Source organism: Plectropomus leopardus, chromosome 3 (assembly GCF_008729295.1).
Source record: "Plectropomus leopardus isolate mb chromosome 3, YSFRI_Pleo_2.0, whole genome shotgun sequence".
Lineage (NCBI taxonomy): Eukaryota > Metazoa > Chordata > Actinopteri > Perciformes > Serranidae > Plectropomus > Plectropomus leopardus.
In genome coordinates, this window is record NC_056465.1 from 9062026 (window position 1) to 9087204 (window position 25179).

Below are 25179 nucleotides of genomic sequence, written 5' to 3' on the forward strand. Positions count from 1 at the left end.
GACTGGCTATCTTCCCAATCAGTCTGAACTGTTTAACAAGTAAACTGAATTTTCATTTGTAGGTGTAATCAGTCTTACACTTGTAAGGCAGTAATGGGTCAAAGCAGCGCCTGACTAATTTTACATACAAATAAATCAGTACACATTTTATAAAAGTTGTTCACACTTTATTTTAATTATTTTGGCACTTTTATTTTTGTTTGCACTTCATACTTGCTATTGTATTGTTTGCAACAATTTCTTTAATCAAAGTATGGAAAGTTTATTTTACAGTTGTGTGATGTCACTCTGTGTTGTGATTGATCGGTTTATTTATCCTTTGACCTTAACTATAAACAGGCATGTTAAACACTGGAATGTTAGTATTTTGAGTAGATTTAGGCAGTGGAGACAAAAATGGTAAATTAAAGCTATTACGGTGCCTGTCATCACAGCAGCACTCGCTCTTCATGCAACCCCTGCCTAAGTCAGTGCCCCTCTTGGGCAACCCCAGTAAAAAAATCTGGACATGCCATTGCTATTTTTATACAATGAACCAAGACACATGGATAACATGGTTTACATTGTAACTCCTAATCTATAGTCTGACCCAGACTGAACACCGCTTATTACCCAGGGACCCCTCCTTTCTGTCCTGAAAAAGGTTGACTCTATATCCTATGAAGTAAAAGACTTCTTAAGTGGCAGTTTATGAAATCGTGGAAAAAAGTTGGGAATTTTAAGGCTATAAAGCTCTGATTTGAAATAACACACACTTTTATTTGTGTCTACATGTGACAAGTACTGTGTTCATTATATTTATGCTAAGATGTGTGAGAAATATGACCAAATGTTCCTGAAACTTAAGTTAAGAAGGTCTAACAGGATGACTGAAGACTTGAGAGGTGATGATCATTATTCATTCATGTCCCGAGCTGTGTGGGTTTGCTGGCCAGCTGCCTGCTCTGCTTATAGGCTGACAAACTGAATGATTGATTGGCTGCGCAGCTTATTGACTGGCTGACTGACACACCGGCAGGCTGGTTAGTAGAGCTGAATAGTTGGCTAGCAGGGTGAGCAGCTGATTGGTTGTTAGCCTGGTTGCTACTTAAACTCATGCTGGCTTGCTGACAGTGGTGTGATGATCCTGATGAATGTCACACTGCTGTTTTCTTTTGTTGGGTTCGACTGTCTCCTATTGTAGTACCTCAGTTTGACCACTAGAGTGTACCAGAGTGTGTGGTTACCCCTCAAACTCTCCTCCAGCTCTTCAAGGATCCTCTATGCTTTAAGAGATTAAATAATTCATGAATTCAAGTCTGTAAATACTTGAATTGATGTTTTGATTGCTAAACTATAAACATGTGTGTGTGTGTGTGTGTACTGTAAACTGTTAAGTGTCATCCACTTTGAGAGTTGAAAGCTACTGCAATCTGAGACCACACACACACACACACACACACGCACACACAGAGCATTATTGTTTCTCAAAGCTCCCTCATGAGGGTAGAGCAACTTGATGTGTTCGAGTCAAAGACAGAGTGGGAATGAAAGAGAAAGAGCAAAAGAGGGAGAGAGAAGTCAAAGAAGAGTTGTATTCATTCTCAACTACAGAGGATCCACAGGGGAATAGGCTTTCTTTCTTCCTTTCTTATCCAAGATTATATGAGTATATGGAGAATTTGGTGCATTATACTGCCACCTATTGTGGCAGAAAGTGTGATGTGTGAATGTGGATTCAATTGATTGTCTGTAGAAATGATCAATTTGGCCTACTTTCTTTCCACCTATCTGCTCATGAAAAAAAAAATATTGTGGTACTGTTTAACAAAAACTCAGCATACTGTGCTGCAATATAACCAAAGAGCCACACAAGTGGTTAATTTTAAGGATACTAAATTCTAATTGGTGCACAAACCAAACAGGGGGCATTAACAAACACAAACATGACTTAAAGGTATGTAACTGTATGTAACATTACCGTAGAAGTGTTAGGCAAAAATAGAAAAACAAAATGTCTGTCTGGAGCCACAAAACAAAATTAAGCTTTATATTAAAGGCAAAGCCAACCACCAACCCAGAGCGTCACTGTCTAACAACAATCAGCTATCTTTTTCTTTTAAATTATGATGTGAAAGAAAGCTGATCAAAGTTTTGCAGAAATGTTTGGATTCATACAGGAGCTCATCATTCATAGTAAGAAAATAATGTCAAAAATAGTTTTTCAGCACCTTTAAAAACGTACTCATGACTCAATTTGCCACTGCAGCATTAAATAACCCATTTTCTGATTTATTCTGTGAGAACTTTGAGCCAGTCTTAATTCCTCTCACACAATTGACTCTTGCCTGTTTTGTAACCTGGCCAATATTTCCAAAAATTATACCAACTTTAGCTGCACGAGTTAGACTGTAGTACATGTTTTCCTATCCGTCAATATGATGATGTGAGTAGTTAACAGTGCATGCATGCACCATTGCAACACATTATTGTACATGTGTTTGCCTGACCAGGACATTTGTTTTAAAATGATAATATCTGGTGATAATTCAGTTTGTACTTTCATCTGCATATCACACAAACTGCAATGTACATACTTGCGTATTTGGTATTAACTTGATATGGTAAGCCAATAATACGTATTTTACTTCTCTGTGATCATTCTTTCTTTCATTTAAAGAATTCATAGATTCATTAGAATTACTGATAATCTGTTCATAGCTGGCTCTGGCTCAAGTAGTTTCTACTCTGTCTTTTTGTTCCAATTTCAGTATTTATAGTTGTTTTTTATATTTGACCCAACATCTTTTCCCCTCAATGAAGCACTTACTTGTGATTTTTTACTTCCTCTCAGTGAGGGAACCAGAAAATCAGAATAATTGCAGAATAATAAGCAGAATTTAGACATCAAACAGCTCTGGAAATGAGGAGAAACTGGCATGCAGTCAGAGAGTCAAGAGATAGATATCTTTATATGACTGTTTTCCACACGCACTTACTTTTCTGCACACATCCATCCCACACACTTGTGCTACACATTTATCAATGGCCTGATCTTACTTAACAATACAAGGCTCATTGCACTGTTTATGCACTTTTGACCTTTTGGCAGGATATGACACAGAGCGCTTGTACTGTGTGTGGCTGTCGGTGTGCGCGCAGACATATGTGTGTGCGTGTGTGTGTGTTTTCATCCACAGTGGAAATGCAAACACACCTGGAGGACCACAGCTGACAGCTACACTTTCACACATATTATATAATACCTGGGATACACTGGCCCCATTTGCGGTCGGCACACACACACTCTGTTGACACTTGCACACGACCCTAAATTGACCAAAGACATACACACAAGTGCTGTTTGTGCATGTGTGTATGTGTGAGTGTGCATGTGTGTGGTTAGCTGCCACATGTTCTCGTGGGAAGGACAGAGTTTGCTTTTCAGACTGAGGTGTCAGCATCCAAACATATGAGCTAATAGATGGAGAAAAGTAGTGATGGATAGGAAAAGAGAGAGGGAGTAGATGGTTGAAGGAGAATAGAGGAGATACAAGCTAAAGATAGAATAAACTGGAATATGTGAGTATAAGTAGTTCAGTTTTACACTGAAATCTATTTATGTACAGTGAAAAATAATGTAAAAACATTGTTTTTCATGTCAAAATAAGATAGCTTTAAAGTGTTATTTTGAGGTCTATAAAGATGTTCTATACCATGAAAATTCCTGGGTTTTTGTAAATATTCTGTTGTCTTTTGGATTTTATTTTAGGATTTTCTGCATGTGTTTTCCCTTGTGTCATGAATTTATCATGTTCAGTCTGTTTCCTGATTTATTTTTTGTAGGTTATCTCCTCATGTTTCTTATGTTACTTCCTGCCTTTGTGTTTCCCACCTGCTTTCTGTCACACCTGTCCCGCATCAACCTCATTAGTCTCCACCCTTTTTCTCCACCTGCACTTCATCTCCCCATCAGTCTAATGTGTATTTAAGTCCTGGTTTTCAGTTCAGTCTAAGTTTGATCTTTTATTTGTATGTGTGATGTCCAGTTGATATTCCTTTTACGAGTTATTTATTTTTTAGTTCTTGTTGCCTCTTGCTTTTGGGTCCAACTGCTCCACATTATCTGACAGGAGAGGTTCAGCACTTAATTAATTAAAAAGTACCTTCTGCCAAACCTTTGAACAAAGTGTGCTTTACTCACAAAGTAAATCTCAGCACCAAAACAGAGACTGAATTTCTGCAAACAGTACTTTTTTCAACTTGCGTTGCTGATAATAATCATGCTTTTCTACATGTTGCCTTTCCCCTTCTGGTCAGTGCTTCTGAAAGAAAAAAGTTTACAACGTGCTTCAAAATGTAGCTGTTGTCAGAAAAGCAATTTGCTGAGATTTTTTTTTCTTTCTAATTTTACATATTATTTTAACCTCATCTTGCACAACTTATCCAGTTCTGTCAGACTGTCTGTCTTCACTCTGGCCAAACAGGGGTTAGTATGGGGGCTAGAGATATTTTAGATTAAAAACAAAGTAACTAAAATAAGCCGGATTTTCTCACATTAGTCACAGCTAAATGCTGTTGTATTAAAAAAAAAACCTCAATAATTCAGCCAAAATGTAGTATGAAATAATTATTTAAATGATTTTAATCAGGCAATATCTGATTTGAGAATATGTAAACAGGATTAAGAATCTTGGCTGGGTTCAACCACAGAAAATCTTGGTCGACTGAAATTTAACCTACTTTTCAATGAATCGATTGGTCAATGGGGGAAAACAATCTGCACTTTATCTCTGGATTAACTAAATCACCACAGAATGCACTCAAAGTGTTTTTTTTCCTGTCACAGAGTTGACATTAACACTTGCCCCGGGCAAGTAAACTCTCTGTTCCGGCAAGTGTAATACCCGGATTGAAAACTAAATGTGATCTCCAATATTATCCAAAAAATAGACTGCACACATAAAATTTTTTAACTTGCAGGCACAAGTCCGTCTATATACTGTGCTTCAAACATGAGAGAAAAATCTGACATACTGGACACTAAAAATGTTACCTTGGGAGCTTATTCTTGGTCTGTATGTATTTAATGTCCTTAGATTACGTGAAATTCTCCTTAAATGAAGCAGAATCTGAACAGAGTGAGAATAAGAAGACAGGCATGAACATAAATATAGACAGTAAAGCACATATATGTCAGCTAGATGACGATGTGATAACTGACTGATCACCTCTCCGTCATCACCTCTCTTTGACTGGGACTCAGGTGGTGTGTGTATGTGTGAACATGATTTAAAGCAGTGTGACAGCTGAAGCACAGCGGCAGGCGTATGATTTAGAAGGTTTATTATCCTTGTAGCCCAGAGGCAATTAAATTAACTTCTCCTATGAGTGATGTTTGCACTGAAGCCTGCAAAAAAGCTGAATATTATCTTTAGTTTTAGTCAAATTACAGTCACTGATGGTGATGGACTCAAGTCAGTTTAATCACTTCATTCGACCCCTTAAACTTCACTCGACCTGGCAGAGACTTAAGAAAAAAGTCTTTGGTTTAGAGCTGCAATATTTCCACAACAGAGAAAAATGATTAACATCATAAATACTTGAAGTATTACTTATACACAGCCTTCCTACTACATAAAGAGCATACTTATACCTATAATATTGATAATTTACTGAATCAAATCGAACGTTGTGGCTGTGTGTGTTTGTGCGCATTTTATCTCTGTACAGTACAACCAGTCCCAGAAAGTTCTCTATCGATGTGTGCAACTACTGAGAGGGAGCATAATATGTTATGCTCTATAAGTCATGATAAGAACATTTCTGGGCAGCATTAATTTCTCTTTTTGTATTCAGACCTGCAAGCCAAATATCTCCAACAGTTTCCAAGTTTCTAATGAAAAGAATAAATTAATTAAAAAAATGGATTTCAAAACACCACTCTCCAGGTATAAATTGCAGTTATTATGGCCATAATAGTAGCAGCTGTAGCAGTTTTGTCTGTAATCTTTAAACAACAAACAAGCACACTTGTTGTTCCTACCTTAACGTAGTCCACCGTGGCATCCAGGCCGGCAGCAGGCTCCCTGGGGAACACAGACAAAGACATGGTCCTATTCAGTGAACACATCTTTGCTACTGGACCCAAAACTGCTGGGTGCCGATCTTCGGCTCCTCCCTAAAATAGACTGTTGAGCTGGTTGCGTTTAGTCCAGGTGGGTCCCTGAGTGGTGCTGATGCTGCTTCTTTACAGTCAAACACTGCTCAGCTCTTCTAGATGATAGCAGCTCAGTGGAGGTGTGTCGCTAAAAGTCCAAATATATGTCACTGGTCCAAATAAGTGTCCATATGAAAGCCATATGTTAGACCACGCAGGTACAGCTGCACTAATGAAATGGCAATGCTGTCCTAAAGTTTTTTTTTCTTAAAGAAAGAAGTTGAGTGAAACTAAATGCCACACTGAAGTGATTTCAATCTGAGTCTCGCTCTTTCTCTGTCCCACTCTCTGTCTGTCTCTCACCCTCTGTCTCTCAGTCAGTGGTAAACATGTTCACTCCTGACTTGGCCTCTCTCTCTCTCTCTCTCTCCTCCCCCACCGAAACACACATCGCAGCCACACGCCTACCCTTCGGAGTCCACTGACAAATTCACAGAGAGGTTAGAGCGCACATATACAAACAGCTGCACTTTACCCCCCCTTTTGGCATTTTCTTTGATTCCTTCATTAACCCTTTGAAACCCAAGCAAATTGGCTTTTTTTTTTTTTTTTTTCAAAATCATTGGAGGGCGATGAGCAACTTAACAAGAAATGGCCCAAAAATGAGCAAAAAATTATAAAGAAGTTACAAGAAATTTACCTTAAAATAAACAAAAAAAGAGAAGAAAACAAAGGTAAAAAACAAATAAAACAAACATGCAAAAGAGCTCAAAAAAGGGCCTAATATATATACACATATATATATATATATATATATATATATATATAATATATATATATATATATATATATATATATATATATATGTTCAGTAGCATAATATAAAATATGTAATTTTTAAAAATATATAATAATCCCCCTGAAGCTCATTTTCAGATCATCAATGTTACCTTTTGTTAATGTTTTGCAGTTTGCAGGGCATTTCTTGTCATTATTTGAAAGAAAAAAAACCCTGTTTTCTCAGGTTTTTAAAAGTTTAAATGCTACGGAAAGGCATCTGAATGCAGCACAAAAAAGCTGATATTGATCCAGGTGTTAAAGGATTAATCCAAAAACAACTTAAATAGACAGCAGTTTAACATTTGGCATTTGTTTCCTTGACTCCTCATAGCTCATCATTACATTAACTTTTCCTCGAAATTTTTATCCCAAGGTCAAAATACACAGGAAACATTTTTACGCACTGCATTTTGGCATTTTGTTTCTTTTGAGCAACAGTATGCTCCTATGACTCATGCATACCAAATTATTTCCATTATCTTTGCCTTGAACATTGGTACTTGAGTGCATGAATGTAGCTCAGAGTCTCTCTCTACAGGAGGCTTATAGTCAGGGGCTCAGAAAGAGGGGTAATTAGCTCAAATCCCCACTACGTTAGCAAGGTTGGTAGTTTAAAGCCCTTAAGCCCACACTGGTGTTCCCACGGGAATATTAGCACAGTCCATTACTTACCAAACCAAATATGTTTAGCTCTAAGCCCTCTCAGTTTAATATGGCTCCAAATAATGAGTGGGATTTAGTTATGTAACTAAACAGAAGCCTCCATTCACAACAATGTATAGTCATTATTCAGAGAAGGTAGAGTGGCTCAGAGGCCTCGACGTCGCCCTCGGGATCTCCTGCAGATTTCACTTTGCAGAGCCGAGGGAGCTCAGTGTATGGCAACAGATCCTGTTCAGGTCTAAACATTCCTAATCCAAGACATCCTGACACCACACACAGTGTGTCAACACAAATCCACACAGGGCTGTCCTCACGACAGAGGGCACATCAGTTCATGCTGGCTGAACAACTGTCTGAAGGTGCCAGAAGTAAAAATGCTGATCTTCAAGTCTTTTTTCCTTTCTTATTGAATATTGTTTGTTTCTGTGACAGTTTGTGTTGAGAATGCTCACCAGACCCTCTCTACTCCATGAACAAGTTTTCTCTCTGAAGAATTCATTACAATGAGTAATTTTCTTTATTCTGCTCTAGGAAGATATATACTACTGTACTACTCATTACACTACTTTATTTTTTCGAGCATTTAGTCCATAGAATATTTTACAAAATCACAAGTCATAATTTTCAAACGTTGTTTCATGCAACTTGTATTATTTAAAGTTCCAGTGTGTTAAGATTCAGGGGATTTAGTGGTGGCTAGTGCTGAATATACAGAGGTCACTTCTTCTCCAAAACAAACAGACACAGGTTTTTAAACTGGTAAAAACTCTGAATAAAGTAGTTTTAAAATAAACAAACACACAAATGAATAAATAAATAAATACATACATACATACATACATACATACATACATAAATAGCTACAGAGGCTGATGCAAAAATGGCCCTATCTTGAGCCAGTGTTTGCTTTGTCCGTTCTGGGTTACTGTAGAAACATGGCGGTGCAATACTGTAGACTTTGTGGAGAGGACCCACTACCCAAGCAGATATAATTGGCTCGTTTTAAGGTAGCGGATAGAAGATTATTCTTATTTTCATGTAATTATGCACTTAACACCACACACTTATTATATGATATTACACTGCTGACAATACATCCCCCCACCTCCTACACACTGGACCTGTAAGTCGCTCACATATAAGAGACTACATATTTAATAATGAGGTATTCGGATGAAAATACAACATATATTGATGCATAACAAATAATTCTGACTTTAACCTTTATAAAAAGTTACTGGTGATGATAGTGTAGCTTCTTGATGTTTACCACTGTGTGGGTGAAGGATGCAGATAATGAAGAGGAAGAGAATAAGGAAGAAGAATGCAGGAAGTTTTTGTTTTCTCAAAACTAAACTAAAATCAGACATTAAATTTGACCACTTGCTTTAGTTGTATGTGTTGCTTCGTTGGACTCAGCGGTTCGCTGGTCCTCTGATTGGCCCCGAACCTTCACCACAACAACCACCTGGCCCTCGTTACCCTGCCCTGGCTCTCTAGTCTGAGGTGGGTGCTATGAGAATCACAGCATACCAGACAACACCCATATAAACGCTGTTGTAGTTAAATGTGCTACGACTCAGGGAAATTCCCTCTTCTACTCAGGGAGGTCAAAGGTCAGGCTCACAAACAGAGAGGCAGCCCTGGAGCTAATGGAGATTCAGTGGGTTGAACCCAGGTCGACAGGTGAGGGACAGTGTCTCCAGAATGCATCTTCGTGGAGGTTTTTTAAAAAATGTTATTCTTTATTGATAACATTTTGTAAGACGGACTAAAGCACTAAAAGAACTGAAACAAAGCAGAGATGATCGGGCATTCCAGACTACATAGGCTGACCACAGCCAACTCCATCCTTTTCTGTCCATTTTGCTGAAACAGCATCAGACACTGGATTTTTCTGCTTCTACAACCACAAAACTGACCTGCAACACACACAGAGGCAAAGCCATGAGGACAGAACGAGTGGAAGCGAGTGAGAGGGAAGAAAAAAACGAGAGTAGAGAGGGCAGAAGTAGGCAGCACTCGCCACAGTCTTTTTCTGGCTACTGTTGTTCTTTGCGCTTCACCACACAATACTCAGCATGGCCACAACTGGCTTTTGAGAGTGACTGCACCATATTTGTGTGTGTGGGAGACGGTAAGAGACAGACAGCGGGAGCAATGGAAAGAGTTTAAGAGCAACATGCAGGGTCTGCAAGCAGCCTACAGAGGTCAGTGTGATTTCATAACAAAATGACCCACAGACTCAGTATCTGCTGTTATTAGCTAATTCCAATCCATGTCATAAACTACCCTACATATACATTAATCATCATAGTATCTTGTTTCAGCAGTGCGTATGCAACAGATAAAATGATGAATGAATGAAATGATCAAGAATTGAATGTACAGCACTGAACGTACAGTACTTAGAGGACATTATGTAAGGCAGAAAGTACATTTAGATCTTTGGTTGGTTGTTCTGTTTTTTTATGTTGTTCCAAGAGCTGTCTCACCACTTTGGTCCTGTCCCAATTTCATACTAAATGCATAGTCTACAACATATGGTTCTGAGTATGTGGGGTGTACTGTCTATATTGGAAAAGTGACAAAAAAATACTCAAAAAGTCAGTATGAATTCTCAAAAAACAACTGAAGGATGTGCTTGAAGATACCAAATTACAACAACTTGTGAAAAAGCTCCAGGAACACATAAGCAAACAAAAAAAGGTTATTAAATCTGTTACTTCTGAATACTTTACTGACTGTTTTTGAAGTATAATTGGAAGTGACTGTCCAAAGGCTTAGTTTGATTGATATGATAAAGTACATTTTTGTATACCAACTGGAAAAACTGCATAATATACAAATGATTAACATGTATTTTGAAACTCAGCACACGTGTGAATGGCTCCTCGTCCGTCATTTGTATTGCATTGTTGGAAAATAGTCTCCAACAGCAGCACGCTCTAAATCAAGTGAGTTAGGCCTTAAGTGACTTGCTTCTTACTAAAAATAGGCAATAGACTCTTTTGCCATGGCCAAGAAAGCAGAGCTGTGTACACAGTACTACAGCACACAAGCGTGCCTTTCTGTGTGTGTGTTTTTGGTGTGTCACATTTGCTGTCACGGATGACATGTCCAGAAAGCAGATTAATCAACAATAGAAAGCAGCATAGAGGCCTGTGAAAATACCACAGTGGTTACTTATTTTTTATATCTTTTACCTATTTGGTCTCTCTTTCAAAATTGGTACAGACAGGTGGTATTTTGTGTCAGTGCATCATTACAGTGCTCACCCGAGTGCTGTTTCCATCACAGCTGATCGGACATTTGACCTGGGTGTGAATGCCAATGGTAAACTTTCCCATTACAATAAAAAGCCAGATGTTGGCAGGTGTTTTTTTGTGTAGTTAAAAAGTGGCTTTTTGGTTGCTTGGTTTCCAGTTGAGGACAAATCTAATATCATTAACAAGCACTTTCCATTACAGGTTTCCAATGCTAGACAAAGACATCTTTCCAGTGCTTATCTCCTTGACATTTTCAAAGTGTTTTACTGCAGCGCAAATAGAAATGTGTGCTCACAGTGTGCCTTTTTGAATATCTATGGGTGAGTCTGTTGATCCCAAACCTCTTTATATCCCATACTCCTTTTTATTTGCAGCATTAAAGCAACCTGCTGTTTTGCTCCTTCAGTTTGTCAGGGGTGTTACCAGGGTAATAACTCATCAGGCATGAATATGTTAGAATTTTTAATTAACATATCAATCTTTTGCAGTTTGAAAGAAGATATAGAGTAAAACTAATTACTCTGTCTGATTTGGTCTAAAATAAAGATGTATTTGAACATATTGAACAGATAAATGGGGAATTCAGAAGGATTTTAACTTCATCTTATTTATGTTGATGAAAGGAAAAGTCACATATGTCAACAGTCTGTCACTATCTCTCTCTTCTCCACCCCCCTCATCCCTCTTTGCTCTGCTTCTTTCTGCTCTCCCCCTCTTCCTCTCCTGGTGGTCTGCTGAGCTGCCCACAGAGGTCAACGCAGAGGCAAACTGACCAATCGAAAGCCAGTGCAACATAAGGTCAGGGGTCATAGGTCAGCTGACAGCATGAGCAATGGAAAGTCAAGACCGAGTGGCCAGCGGTTACATACCTTCGAGATATTCACTCCCTTATCTTTTTATAGAAGCTCAAACTGTGAACTTTGTGGAGCTTCAAAACAACAGCCGTGAGTTAGGAGGAAAGCTTGGAATTTTGTGACACTACTGATGGCTTTAGCAACATTAGGGAGTGTATATTTAACACTTAAAATGTTGTATTTTCATTATTTACTAAATCATGATGTGCAGACTATTTATATGCTCATTTCTTTGGAAGTGCTTGTAATTTCTTAGAAAATCCCTACTTAATCTGCGAGAAAACATTTGAGATGGGCTGAGATGTCACCATCTAGTTATTAGTCTCAGCATTTGTATGTAAATGAAGACATACCTTGTGAAATTACTATATGAACATTTTCAGGTGCAGAACTTTTTACTTAAAAAAGGTATTGTTTGAATTTCTCAGCGTTGGGCCGCAACAAAACGTATATGATGCTGCGGTCCATTCAGAGTTGGAGGTCAGAATTTCCCATTTGAAATTTCAGACTTCCGACTTCCAAGCGTTCCAGGTGCACAACACCAAACGTAAAGAAAAAACATGACGGACAGTGATGAACTGGTGTTTCTGTGGCTAGTCCATGGACAATTGCATCAGCGGCAGAGCCACCACCTTGCACATACGAGCAAAACAGAGGAAGAACTACACATAAGGTAACATACTGCTTGGAAATGTATCAAAACATGTTATTCACTAGCCTATGTCATTCACTACCAAGTGCTGCTCTTTGATATTCAGACAGCCTGAAGTAAAGCTAACATTAACTGATAATAAAGGACAACATCCACCTGACAAAAATCACTCAGCTTCAGAAAAATGTCTCTTTTCATGGTCATGCATTTTCAACTTCATGATCTCTTTCATGGACCAACTGGAACAGAAACTGAACTCTCATCAGAATTTGTGGACCTTTCAAAAGTAAGACGTAGAAGGAAACAATATCTCATTGCACCAACTCCCTGAAAAATGAAAAAAAACGTAGATGCTGTTCATTATTTAGCCACCTGCATGGGTCGAATTTGACCTGGACAAATTGTCCTGCTGTGTGTCAGCAGTGTATGAAATGTATCCAGTGCGGAGGCAGAGAGATGGAGAGAGCAGACAAAGAGCTCACAGTAATCTGTGATCTGTCCTGCCACACCCTGACCTACAAAGGTAACCCAAATGCTGGGGGCTACCCGCACACATGCACCCACAGACACACACAAAGCTGCTTAGATCAGATACTGTCTGTTGTAACTCTACACTAAAGATAGAAAGACGGGAGGACATGATGAGGGATGAGGTGTGTTTGTGTGTGTGTGTGTGTGTGTGTGTGTGTGTGTGTGTGTGTGTGTGTGTGTGTGTGTGTGAGCGTTCCCTCTGAAGTTGAGCACCCCTCAGGGCTCTTTATTGACTCGCTTTTGTCTGTCCAATCCCAAACTCTTTTTGAGGAACAGTTGGAATAAAAAAGTTTTTTCCAGAGCATGGCGAGACTCAGGTACTTAAACGTACCTAAATAATACCCCAGTGTAAGATATGCCATTAAAGAAAAACTACCCCCAAAATATTTTTAGTATTATTACTCACTGCCTTCAGGCTTGGTAAGTTTGTAGTCTGCTCCTTTTCAAAAGATAGAGGTCTTTTTCCATGGATTTAAAAAAAATGTTAATAGAAATAGTGGAGGCAGACAGAAAACATGGGGTAAGATGGGATGACAAAAAACAAAAGTCCCTGGCTGGAATCGAGCCAGCATTGCAATTAGGTGACTTGTCAGATATAGTCAGTTCATTGTGGAGTACATGTTTGTGCCAGATTGGAAGAAATTTCCTCAAAATGTTTGTGAGATATTGCAGAAGAATGAGACAGATGCAATGTCAGTGACCTTGACCTTTCACCTATGATCACTAAAATCTGATCAGTTCATCGGTGAGTCAAAGTGGACGTTTGTGCCTAATTTGGAGAAACTCCCTCAAAGTGTTGTCAAGATATGACATTCACAGGAATGGGACAGACGGAAAACCCATGAAATAAACACCGTCATTTGCCATGAATGTTGAGGACAAAATCACAGACAGAAACTGTATCATGGAGAGCTTGTTTGACCCACACTAACACATTTATGCGTGTTTACCTGTAACCATGAAAGTCGTCAATGATATTTTGGACCAACGGTGAGGTCATGGGTTGATGTTGCTTGTGATTGGCTCTGGGATCCCAGGTGTAGTTGCCATGGGTGAGGTTGGCACCTCCTCTCTTGCGTCGAGGCAGAGTTCCGTGAATGGAGATTGGCTGGTAGGAAGCAGCGGGCAGCTCTGATAGGCTGCTGCCCTGACCCAGAGGGAGTCTGTGGGAGAGGGGAAATCAAGGAGGGGGAGAGAAATTAGACTGAAGTACTGAATTAAATTAAAACAGCCTAAACCTTTAAAAGACTCTAAACTTTGAAAAAAAATCCCTTTCCAGATGGGATTTATCCTCTTTAAACTCATCTTAAATCCTTTCCACACTTTGACAGCATATTTATACTCTGTATCGACTAGTTCAAACACTTAATTGAAGCTTTTTGATGCTGCTTACTGCACACAGACTTAAATATGTTGATGCCATGTTTGCATCTGCAACGTTAAATAGAAATACATGATGTCGTGTGTATAATTTGCATTTCCAGACTGACATATATGATATTTTTAGAAGTCTGGGATTTCCCTTGGTGTTAAATGATAATTTGAGGGTTTGTCCCCACAAAATGTATTGTAATAACAGACCAAAGAAGCAACACCTAAAAAAAACGAGTTACATTTGATGTTATTCTCCCTTGGGAACCAAATTGTTTTGTAACCACCTGCCTATTGTACTTGTATTTGGTTAAATTGCTATCTTACATTTCTTAAAAACTGAATAGTCTTACAGAGACGACTGGAACTAAATACCAGTAAAGTATATAGGCTTGTTCACTTCATTATATCAATCAGACACAATCTTCCATGAAAGCCAGTTTTTATTGTGCTGTGAGCCGCTGCAGGTCACCTCACTCACCCGGGTTTGGAGCTGAGGAGGTCCATGGAGGAGGCGAGGGAGGCCTGGAGCCCCCTAGAAGAGCAGGTGCTGCCGCTGGGGACACCGAGGGAGGTGGAGGGGACTCCAGGGTGTGCATTGCTTCCTCCCAGGGTGTGGTGTGCATGGAGGGACCGAGGCAGACTGGCAAAACGCCCCTCTGCCATCATCCTCAACTCTGGAAAAACAAAGAAATGCAAAAAAAAAGAGAGGACTTCTTTAAACCACACTTTAAATCTTTGGAATTAAAGAGCTGATTTCAGTCTTATATATATATATATATTATAATAACTTTATTAAGGTGATAGATTAAAGAAGAACTTCACAGGGTATGATATAACCTAGCATCCTCACTATACATAAGCCATGGGAAAACAGTTATGTAAGCATAGCAACACAAGAATGAGGGGTGAGGTGTAATACTCTGTAATATAGTATATATAATAGGGACAATACACAAAACACACAGGGATATAGACCTGCTCACTGACATGATGTATTTTGATATATGATCCAACTGAACAGGTGTCCCCATCACCACCATTACACTAGCATGTCTCACACACCCTTTCACATCATCAAGCATACATAGTATACACCAACATGCTGCCTGGAGGGAAATAAAGCGTCCGATTACATAACGTTACACCAGTATGGTCAGCTAAGTAATGCAATTCTAACTATGCTTTTATGCAAACATAAAATCAAAAGAACTGCACCACTGCTGTACTGTTCAAAATTTAAACATCTGATTTGATAATGAGATGTGTTGAAAACTAGACCACAGATATTTCCAACAACACTCCATAAATTCTAGAAAAATATCAAGAAAACAGCATGACAAACAACAGTTATATATCTGTTAGGCTTGGGCAGGGTTATTTTAGACCAGGGTTTTTAAAAATCCTGAAAGTATGTTTTTCAATACCATCATAAATACTGGCGATCCTCTTTCTATCAAACTCATTAATTTTAGTGCACAGCCAGACTCACCCAAACCATCCTGGTTTGGGTGAGTTTTATTTTGTTTCTGTCGAGTTTGAATGAAGTGTATTTTATGATGAGTTTATTAAGCACCCTTATAACATCATATACGGTATACCCTGATGAAATTCCAGGAAGGTATGAAATATTACATACTGTCCAAGCCTTATAACTGTTACCTATACCTCCTCCTCAGGAGACAATATTACACTCTACGAGAGGGGTAACTAGTCAACCTTTCATGGCTGGGCTAAACAAATGTATCGTGCCATCCAGAGATTTTCCCCTTGTCTGTTTTTACTTGGTGCTGGGCTCAAAGCCAATAAGAATTTCACCAGACTTCAGCTTCCTATTGGTGGACGTGAGAAGAGAACAGAGGTCTGACCTTCTGCCTCAGTTGGTATTTTTATCAACAAACCCTGAATGTCATACCATCAGGGCATGCTTCAAATTCTTTATATTCCAGCAGGGCACATAAAACCAGCTTCTATACTCCAGACTTCTCAAAAAGTCTAAAGAAAAAGCAGCACTGACTGCACACAACTTTTGTTTTCCCCGTGGAGACAGACAGACAAGCAGATATTATTACTGTCCACAGAGATGGACAAGAGAGATACTGTAGGTTGGCAGTGATGGAAACATTGGACAGGTTCTTGATAAATTCCCCTGCCATGTGATGATGACTCGTCAGCACGCTACAGTATCATCTGCTCCGAATCACTCACCGTGCAGCCCTTAGTCACACTGTACAAACTAAAATACCATCAGCTGACAGACGTGTTGGTAGACTGGATGGTACGAGATTCCACAAACCCGCCCTGCTTCTAATCTGATCAAACCCAAGAATCTGACCCCAACAACTATGCTGGTGTTTGTTATTGTGTCTCCATTTGGACAACCTGATTATGATCAGAGACAGTAGGCTGCAGAGGAAACTGTGGGGTTTGGCACTGTAGCAGTCACAGCAGTCAACCCTGACCGAGAGGCGCTGTGTTGAACCAAGCAGATCATCATATTTCATACTTGTACAAGTATTTATGCGACTAATATTTGCATTTATATCATTTAGCCAGAAGCATGTCCCCAAAAAAGAGGTTTAGGGCCGCTAAGACCAAACAGCCCAGAGTTGGTGTACTTGTTATCACTTGTGATTGCCCAAGGTATGAGCTACCAGGAAATAATAGTGAAAAAAAAGGTGGCTGGAAGCATCCTGAGGGCTGGACCTGGATCTCAGCCTAACGGTTCCTTGTACCAGAATGTGGAGAGTGTAAACAACTAATTTAACTAAAGACACTATGAACCTGAACTGACTTCAGTGTTACTTTGTGCAGAAAAAAAGCTACGATAAGAATATGCACAATGACAAATACATACAGAATTTACAGAAATATTCTAACATAGTGAGAGTTATTTTTGTTTGGTTTTCTTGCTTACTATTAAAAAAGATAGATTCCCTCTGTTTTCAGGACTTTTTTGTTTGTTTGTTTTTTATTTTATTGTTGTTACATTTTCTTCCCAATTTGTTTGCTTTCTTTTTGAAGTAATTTTTATCAAAATATATTTATTCATTATTTTCTTTTCTTATGTGTGTAATGTACTGGTAATTTTGGTGTCACTGCACCCCTGAAGTTTTGCCATGATTGTTTCCATCATTGTGATTTCCATTATTGCCTCTACTTCTGGTCTTTTGTTTTTATTTGTTAGGTTCCTTTTTTTTGGGGGGGGGGGGCATGAAAAAAATTTGGGTTGTCTGTGATTTACATGCCTTTTTTCTTCCAATGAAATATAAATAATGTAATATTAGAAAAAATTGTTAAAATTTATTTTTTTAAAAATGTGCACTATTAATGACAATATCAAAAAGAGCCTTGGAGCTAAGCAAATGTAGGAAACCTGGTATTCAATATAAAATGGAACTAAATCCAAAGTTAGCAGGGGGTCACTGGATCATGATGATGAATATCAATAAAAATGCTAATTCAGTTTTAAGGGAAGGAACAGCTGGCCAGCTCAAAATTTTCCTGCGTTTATACACACACTCCCACACACACAAACACACTGTAAAAGTCCTGCTAAGGCATGCTGGGTCAGAGTGTGGATTCCTGTGAGGGGCAGAACGACTAGGAGGAGGACCTATTATAAGACCCTCAGGGATGGTCAGCTCTCTGTGTGTGTGTTAATGTGTATTTGTGTGTGTGGCCCTGACCATCTGCCAGACACACACCCTCCCCTGCAGAGGAGAAAGGACCGACTCTCACTGAGGGAAAGCGCAGACACACAGCACTTACGCACATGAATACTTTGTCAATTAATCTTATAAATAAATTATTCATGCTAAGAGCTAAAGGAAGTCATTTCCACATGCAGTGAAGGTGTGAAAAGCTCACTCACTCTCCTTCTATCTTTCTCCGTTAACCTCTTCTCTCTCCATCTTACCCATCCACACACTTTTTGGCCTTCTTTAAATAATTCTTTGTCCTTTTGACTCCATCTCTACTCATACATCTCTTCCTTTCTCTTGCAATCTTTGCAACCCCCCCCCCCCCCCCCCCAGACAGCCCCCCCCCCCTCCTGTCTGCCCATCATGATGTCAGCTCTTCTTTGGCTTCCTCACTTCGTCACCTTCTTTTTGTCCTTTGTCCTTGCACTGCTGGTAATAATAGACTTTTTCTTCTCCTGCTCTTTCTCTCTCTCTGCATCATCCTCCTCTCCTCTCCCTACAGCTGTTCAGCCACTGGCTACAGCACCCTGCATCACACACACACACACACACACACACACACACACACACACACACACATAAATAAGAAGCACTAACAATTCCAAGTCCATCATTTAAAAGAAAAATGATTTTTTTTAAAAACTTAGTTTAAAGCCACATCTTTAGGTTAATGTCTACAGTAAGTTCAACCTGGCGTGAAGCATGATTAAGTTGCTATGGACCCTCCAACAGGGCTATCTTTTTCTCTTTTAGCCATGCAGTCTTTTCAGCTCTTTAATTTCTCCTGTTTTGTCCAGGATCAGTTTCTGTTCTATATAATAAGCAATATCAAAGTCAATTGTAATATTATATGAAGTCAAAGATCTTCTAAATCAGACTTTGTTATACAACCTAAACTGTTCCTTTATACTCTGATGTATGAAAGCGTGGGAAATACATATAAAACAAACACAAATCCAATCTTCATCCTAAAAAAACACCTTTGTGCGACCCTTTTCAGACATGAAATACTTATGTTGTTTACTGAATTTGTTAAATGGCCATTCTGGTGTTGTTTTCTTAGTGATTTTAATATTTAATTGTCATTCTTCCATTTTATTATTATTATTAAGATATGGATTGGCTTGAGCTCTTTTAAGTCAAATTGTAAAAGTCTGTGAGTACAAAACACAAGACAAGTGAAAGGTAAGAGATCAAATCGCAGATCTTAAAATTCTGTTGCCTGTAGAGCTAATTCGGACCTGAGAGATTAATATCACATAACATTAAAAATTAAGTGATCAAAGTCTTTTATTTTCAGCTTCTGTTTCAATTTCAGATGAATTTAGCAACTCCAGTTTTTTTTGTTCCCAATTTCAATGAGAAAGCAAATGTAATTTGCTATTTGCACCTCTGTCTGGCTTCCTCTCCATAGAAACACCAAATGGGGCTTATGGGCATTGTAGTATTTCAATCCAAATGGGCAGAAATAGCAACCAAATGTCCCCAGAAACAAACTTGAACTACCTAAAAGCTGATGCCAAAAACATAACCCTCCTGTTCAATTATTCAACAGACACTCCTGTGTTTGCCATTTTAATATTATTTTACTATTCAGCCTGACATTGTGTTTATTTCAAACAATTTTAGTTTGTATTCAATTGTTTGTTGCAATTAAACCACAAATAGTAACTGATGTAGTGACTGCAAACGTTGGGAACATGACGATCAAAGAAATGTGCTGTTATCTGTTTTTGTTTTCTGAATTTTTGTAAATCTACAAAAACATGTGTACTGCGGCTGTCCAATGTAATTGACAATTGTTGCCAATATTTGTGACAATCTTTCTGTCATCATTTTCTGGCCCTGGCAAATAAAAACGTCATCTTCCATTCTCCTGCTTACAACGCTCTAGCTGGAAATGTGGACGAAAGACCAACCAATACAGGATTTTAAATATCTTGCCATATATCAGCGGACAGAGACAGCGATACCTCTATGTCTGCAATGAGCCATTATCAGCAGATTTAATGAGTTCTAGTGGACAGAAAATGAGAAGTCTGTAACCAGACTTGATTTTGGAAACTGGGAAAACACTCTTCTCTTGCATTTTATTGGACACCTGGGGATCAAACATAAGTATCCTCTTTGACCATGGTACAAAAGACAAAATACTCTGAAGTGAGGTTTATTTTGTCACCAACACTAGTGATGGCCTTGGGTTGGAAACGCCAGCACACACACAAACACACACACGAAACCTTGGGTGGGAAACTAGCAAAGATTAACAGGAAGAGGAAATGGCAGTATAAACATTTAGACGGCGGGCAGCTCATTATTAAGGATCACTGGCAATAAAACAACTATCTCTCTCACTTCCTTTCCTCTTTTTAACTATCATCCTCATTCTTTCTGTAATTCTGTTCCACGTAAGGACTTAACTTTGCTAATAAATTCAGTTTGATTGAATTTAACGTTTTGATGGTAAGCTCTCTTCCCGTATATCTAACCGTACACGAGTCAGAAAGCTTTGTTGTTAATCCACTGAAGCCGTGGTTTTAACTGGGTGTCTGGAGACCACCACTGGTGCTTAATGTGGTTCAACAGGTCCACTTTAAGTCACTAATATCATGGACTACTGGGAATGCTTGGAAATAAAGGAATCCAAAGTCACATAAAACACTCTACATAACAATATAATTTTTAAATAAAGTGTAGTTTAAACAGCAGTGGTCACATTTTGCACCGCTGGTCTCTAATTAAACATGCACACAATGGAGAGCACAACACGAACATCAACGTTTGGGAATTGGGGGTTTCCTCTAGTGGACTTAAAGTGTCTTCCTGCTATGGCACGCACACACACACAGACACACACAGACACACACAGACACACACACACACACACACACACACACACACACACACAAACACAAACACACACACGAGCACACACCAGTGCATTAGCAAAACCACCCCTGGCCAGAAGTGAACAATGGGAAAAACTGTCACATGACCGCTGTTTAGAGCCAGCCTTTGTTAGAGGCAGAGAGAGAGGTGTCCTACTGCGCTCTTCAGTGCGTGGGCCCTCCAGTGTGTGTGTTTGTGCACGCGCGAGTGTGTGAAGTATGCAAGCAACATATTAATGAGGCTTTTATTAAATCCCACATCAGTAGCTACCATTTAATACTTGTGTAACTCTCTCAGACATATCCCATTTACTCTCAGTGTGTGTGCTCATTTTATAGGTCTACGCTAAAAGAAATAGACAGTTTGAGAAAAAAATGTGTCATCTATGCACAGTCACTGATCACCACACTTTGAGCCAGTCAGTCACTCACACAGAGAAGCAGTCAGCTGAGTCAGTCAGTGTTGGAGGAAACATTCAGTTCCTTGATTGAGTCAAACAATTCTTTAAAAAAAATATCATCCATCAGAAGTAAAAGTCCTGCATTAAAACCTTTTATCTTAATTATTCTAAATCTATAACTTTAAGGGGTTGAAATGACGCTCCGACTAAATCAAAGATGGCTGAGTTGTGCCTGTGGTTTCAGCTCAGCTAGTCTTCTATGTGCAACAGCTTTATAGCTACAATTTAAAATGTCCTTGACCAACCAAGCAATTGCTTAAGTTATACAATTATACGCTAAATTGGCATGTGATGACATAGATTCTAATTTGTGTTTATGTTACCCGCAAGACAGTCAATCATGTTTAAGTGTGCCAGCCTTAACTTAACAACACTCCATCATGCAGATGAAAAAAAATACAGTGTCTTCAAAGGAAAAGTCTGTGTTTTGGGGATGAGTGCTTATTAGCTTTAATGCAGAGAGTCAGATGAAAAGATCAACATCACTCTTTTGCTATGGCCAGCAGCAGTTGGTTGACAACAAGACTCCGGGAAGTTAATGGCCAGGCAGGGAACACCAGGAATTGTTATGTTTGCATCTTATTTCTTGATAGAAATAGTTAATAAGATTATTTAAGAGGTGCTGGCCATTATATTTTATTTTTGGCCAAAGCCAGGCCATTTATTTCTTCTTTATACCAAGCCAATCTAAGCTATCCATCTCCTGGCTATAGTTTCATATCTACTGTGCAGACATGAGACTGATTTAAATCTTCTTAACCAAGTGTGATGACAAAGCAGATGAGTGCATCTCCCATGTGTTTAAAAAATGTACTGTTTCCCTAACAAAAACAAATAGCGGATTTCAGCTCCGAGTACCAAAAGTACATGCACTAATGTCTTGGTACATTATTGATGTTGATGATGTTGCAGCTGGTGCCTCAAAAGTCCCATTACTTAATTCAGTATACTGCTTAATGGTTTAATATACATCTTATTCTACGGGCTTATCATGTGTTTTGTATATGTAAATATTCTTTCTGCAAATTAATTGGTATCATTGGCATCAAGTAAAGACTGAAGTAAGAAGTACAATTTATTTATACACTATTTATCTATCTATTTATTTATTTATTATGAATGGTAGTTTAAATTAGCATAAACTGGTAAGTATTCAAGTTAAACACAAGTATCCAAAAATGAAAAGGCTTTGAAAATAATATTTACGTTTTTACTCTTAACCTCTGCAGTCAGTCAGTCAGTCAGTCAGTCAGTCAGGTTTTGTGAAGTCACACAGTGTTGACGGGTGGTTGGAATACCAACCACATTATCCCACTGGGACCAGTAACACAATACCACACACACACACACACACACACATACGTGCGCACACACACACACACGCTGCCACTGCCAGTGCACGACCATCACAAAGTTAAAGCTGAGCTCTGTACATCTGGCACAGACACATTTCAGCATTAATGAAAGGTTGAATCTCATTGGCCCTTTCAGCAGCACGACAGGGTTCACACCTGACACTGACTAATGTCTGAAACAACCTGCTACATGTGTGCATTTACAAAACATCAACTCTCCACACACACAAACAGATGCACACATATGTCTGCCTCTGTCATCATCTCGTGGGTGGCTTGCCGTTTAAAGACGTGTTCTCATAACTGAAGGGTCAGAGTTTGAATCTGAGCAGCAGGCGTTCAACCTGTCAAAGTGATACTAAGTAACACAGTTAAGAGTGGTTAGCTAAGAGCCACAAATCTGTAATCAAATGCTACAATAAATACTGACGACACTGCAGTGGTGTCAAAACCTATAATTTATCACATCAATGTAGTTTGACTTAGAGGAAAATAAACTTCTATGTCGTAAACCCAAAACCTTAAACATGCAATTTTAAACACGCTCAAAACCAAAGTAAACAAGAAAAAGCCTTGATGAAAGATCTCCATCTTATCTGTCATATTTCATGTAATTATTTCCTGCTGGGGTTTCCACAGTTAGCACCACCAATCCCAGCAACCACAGTTACACCCAGCGCCATGGGAAGGCAACTTATTGCTCAAAAAAAGGTCCCTGAGCAAATCTAACTCACTTGTGAGCTGTAAACAAATCAACCGGAGAGGGATGGAGAGAGCCGAGGGATGAGGAGGTGAAATATACAGCAGCCGCAGAAAGAGAATAAATAGAGTTTTCTATTTTTAACTTTTAGTTTAATGATGAAGTGTGAAAAAAAGAAATTATAATGCATCCAGCGGAGAAGATAAACATCAAGATAACTGTCTACACACACACACATTCCTCCACACACCTACTGTATGTGGATGCACGCTCACATTAACACAGATTTGTATTCCTACCTGTCAGTGTGACCTCTTCTCCTTTTCCAGATCTTTGCTCTTATTAATCTTTTAGTTTCACACACTTCTATATAAAAAAAAAAGTATTCCCGTTCATAGCTTGCTTGAATGACTGAGTATCTGACCGGCTGTAACACTATATACTCACGCTCCTTCAGACAGGCAACAACAAGCAGCGCTGCACAATCTCAAGCCCTGCCCTCCTCTTTCTCTCTCTGGGGAGTGATTTGCGAGCACCCCCCTCAGCCCCTCCTCTAGCTCTACTGTGTTTGGGAGGAGTTTTCTTTCTTTCTTTTTTAGCTGATTTGTCTCTTGCCCCCTCAGCTCCTCAACAAAACTCTCCCCCTCTCCTCCACTTCCACCTCCCTCCTCCTCCTCCTCCTCCTCCTCCTCTGTGTTCCCTGCACAGCCTCATATTTCATGCTCCAAGTCTTTTTGTTTAGGACCTCTTACACCAACACCACCAACTGGCCCGGTGCTTGAAGAAGATTTAGATGTGACCTAATGTTGCTATTTGCAGAGAGGGGACAGAAAAGGGAAAAAAAATGTGATCTTTGCATGCTTGCGATGTATTTGAGGTGCACTCAAGACTTTACTACTTGACTCACTTTTGGCTGACACATAAATCAGCTCAGCGTCATCCACTTGGAGCTTTCAAATGCTGGGAAAAAACATATTAAATTTCATCTTGTGAAGCAGATGAAACAAGTAGAAGAGCTCTACTTGTGTCATTACATCAGGTATGAGGTCACGTTGAGTGTTTGTGTGTGTGTGTGTGTGTGTGTGTGTGTGTGTGTGTGTGCATGTATGTGTGCTGACTGGCCCTAAGGACAACACTCTCTCCTGTCTTTGTCCTCCTGTTCCTCTGTATTGTCTAGAGTTGATAACACCCAGACACGTGCATGTGTGTGCGCATTTCTGTGTGTGTGTGCGTTTCCTTTCAGACAATACAAGGAGCCCATCCTGCCGCTATGAAAGCCAAGATGATCAGATGGCCCGCATTGGGCACACAAAACACACACACACACACACACACACACACACACACACACACATGGAAACACACATACACACAGATGCTGCCATAAACATGTAGGTTTTGATCTTGAGCTATTCACACTACAGTTGTTAAGATTGAGAAAACAGCTGAAGTCCATGAGGGCCATAACAGTCCTTGTGGTGATCAGGGAAGATGTTGGTTTTGTTAAATTGTATTTGTCACTTTTTAGTTTTAGATACCGTAAAACTTCAATTAATATCCTAGGCTATTATTTGTTTTTAATCACTGAACTCAACAGGCTGTTATTTAGGACAGGTGTCTACATGACACAGGCTTCTATTTCCTTTAACACAAAACTTGCTCAGCAAAGATGAAAATACAATCAAATTAGTTATTTAACCTTTTGAGACCTGGGTAAGTTGGCTTTATTTTATTCAAAAACATGGGAAGAGG

At 39.1% G+C, this 25179-nt stretch overlaps 1 protein-coding gene across 2 annotated transcripts in view; it reads right to left on the reverse strand.

Annotated features, from left to right (window-relative positions):
• bcar3 (BCAR3 adaptor protein, NSP family member) overlaps positions 1 to 23913 on the reverse strand; it is a 51777-nt gene extending 27864 nt beyond the window's left edge. For both annotated transcript variants that reach the window (XM_042514055.1, XM_042514068.1), the window contains exons 1-4: positions 23727 to 23913; positions 14801 to 14996; positions 13899 to 14111; positions 6026 to 6068 (exon numbers count right to left, since the gene is read on the reverse strand). In XM_042514055.1, coding sequence (XP_042369989.1) covers positions 6026 to 6068; positions 13899 to 14111; positions 14801 to 14988 — 444 coding nt within the window. In that variant the 5' untranslated portion in view covers positions 14989 to 14996; positions 23727 to 23913. The remainder of the gene's footprint in view (positions 1 to 6025; positions 6069 to 13898; positions 14112 to 14800; positions 14997 to 23726) is intronic.
• Between the last annotated feature and the right edge of the window lie 1266 nt (positions 23914 to 25179).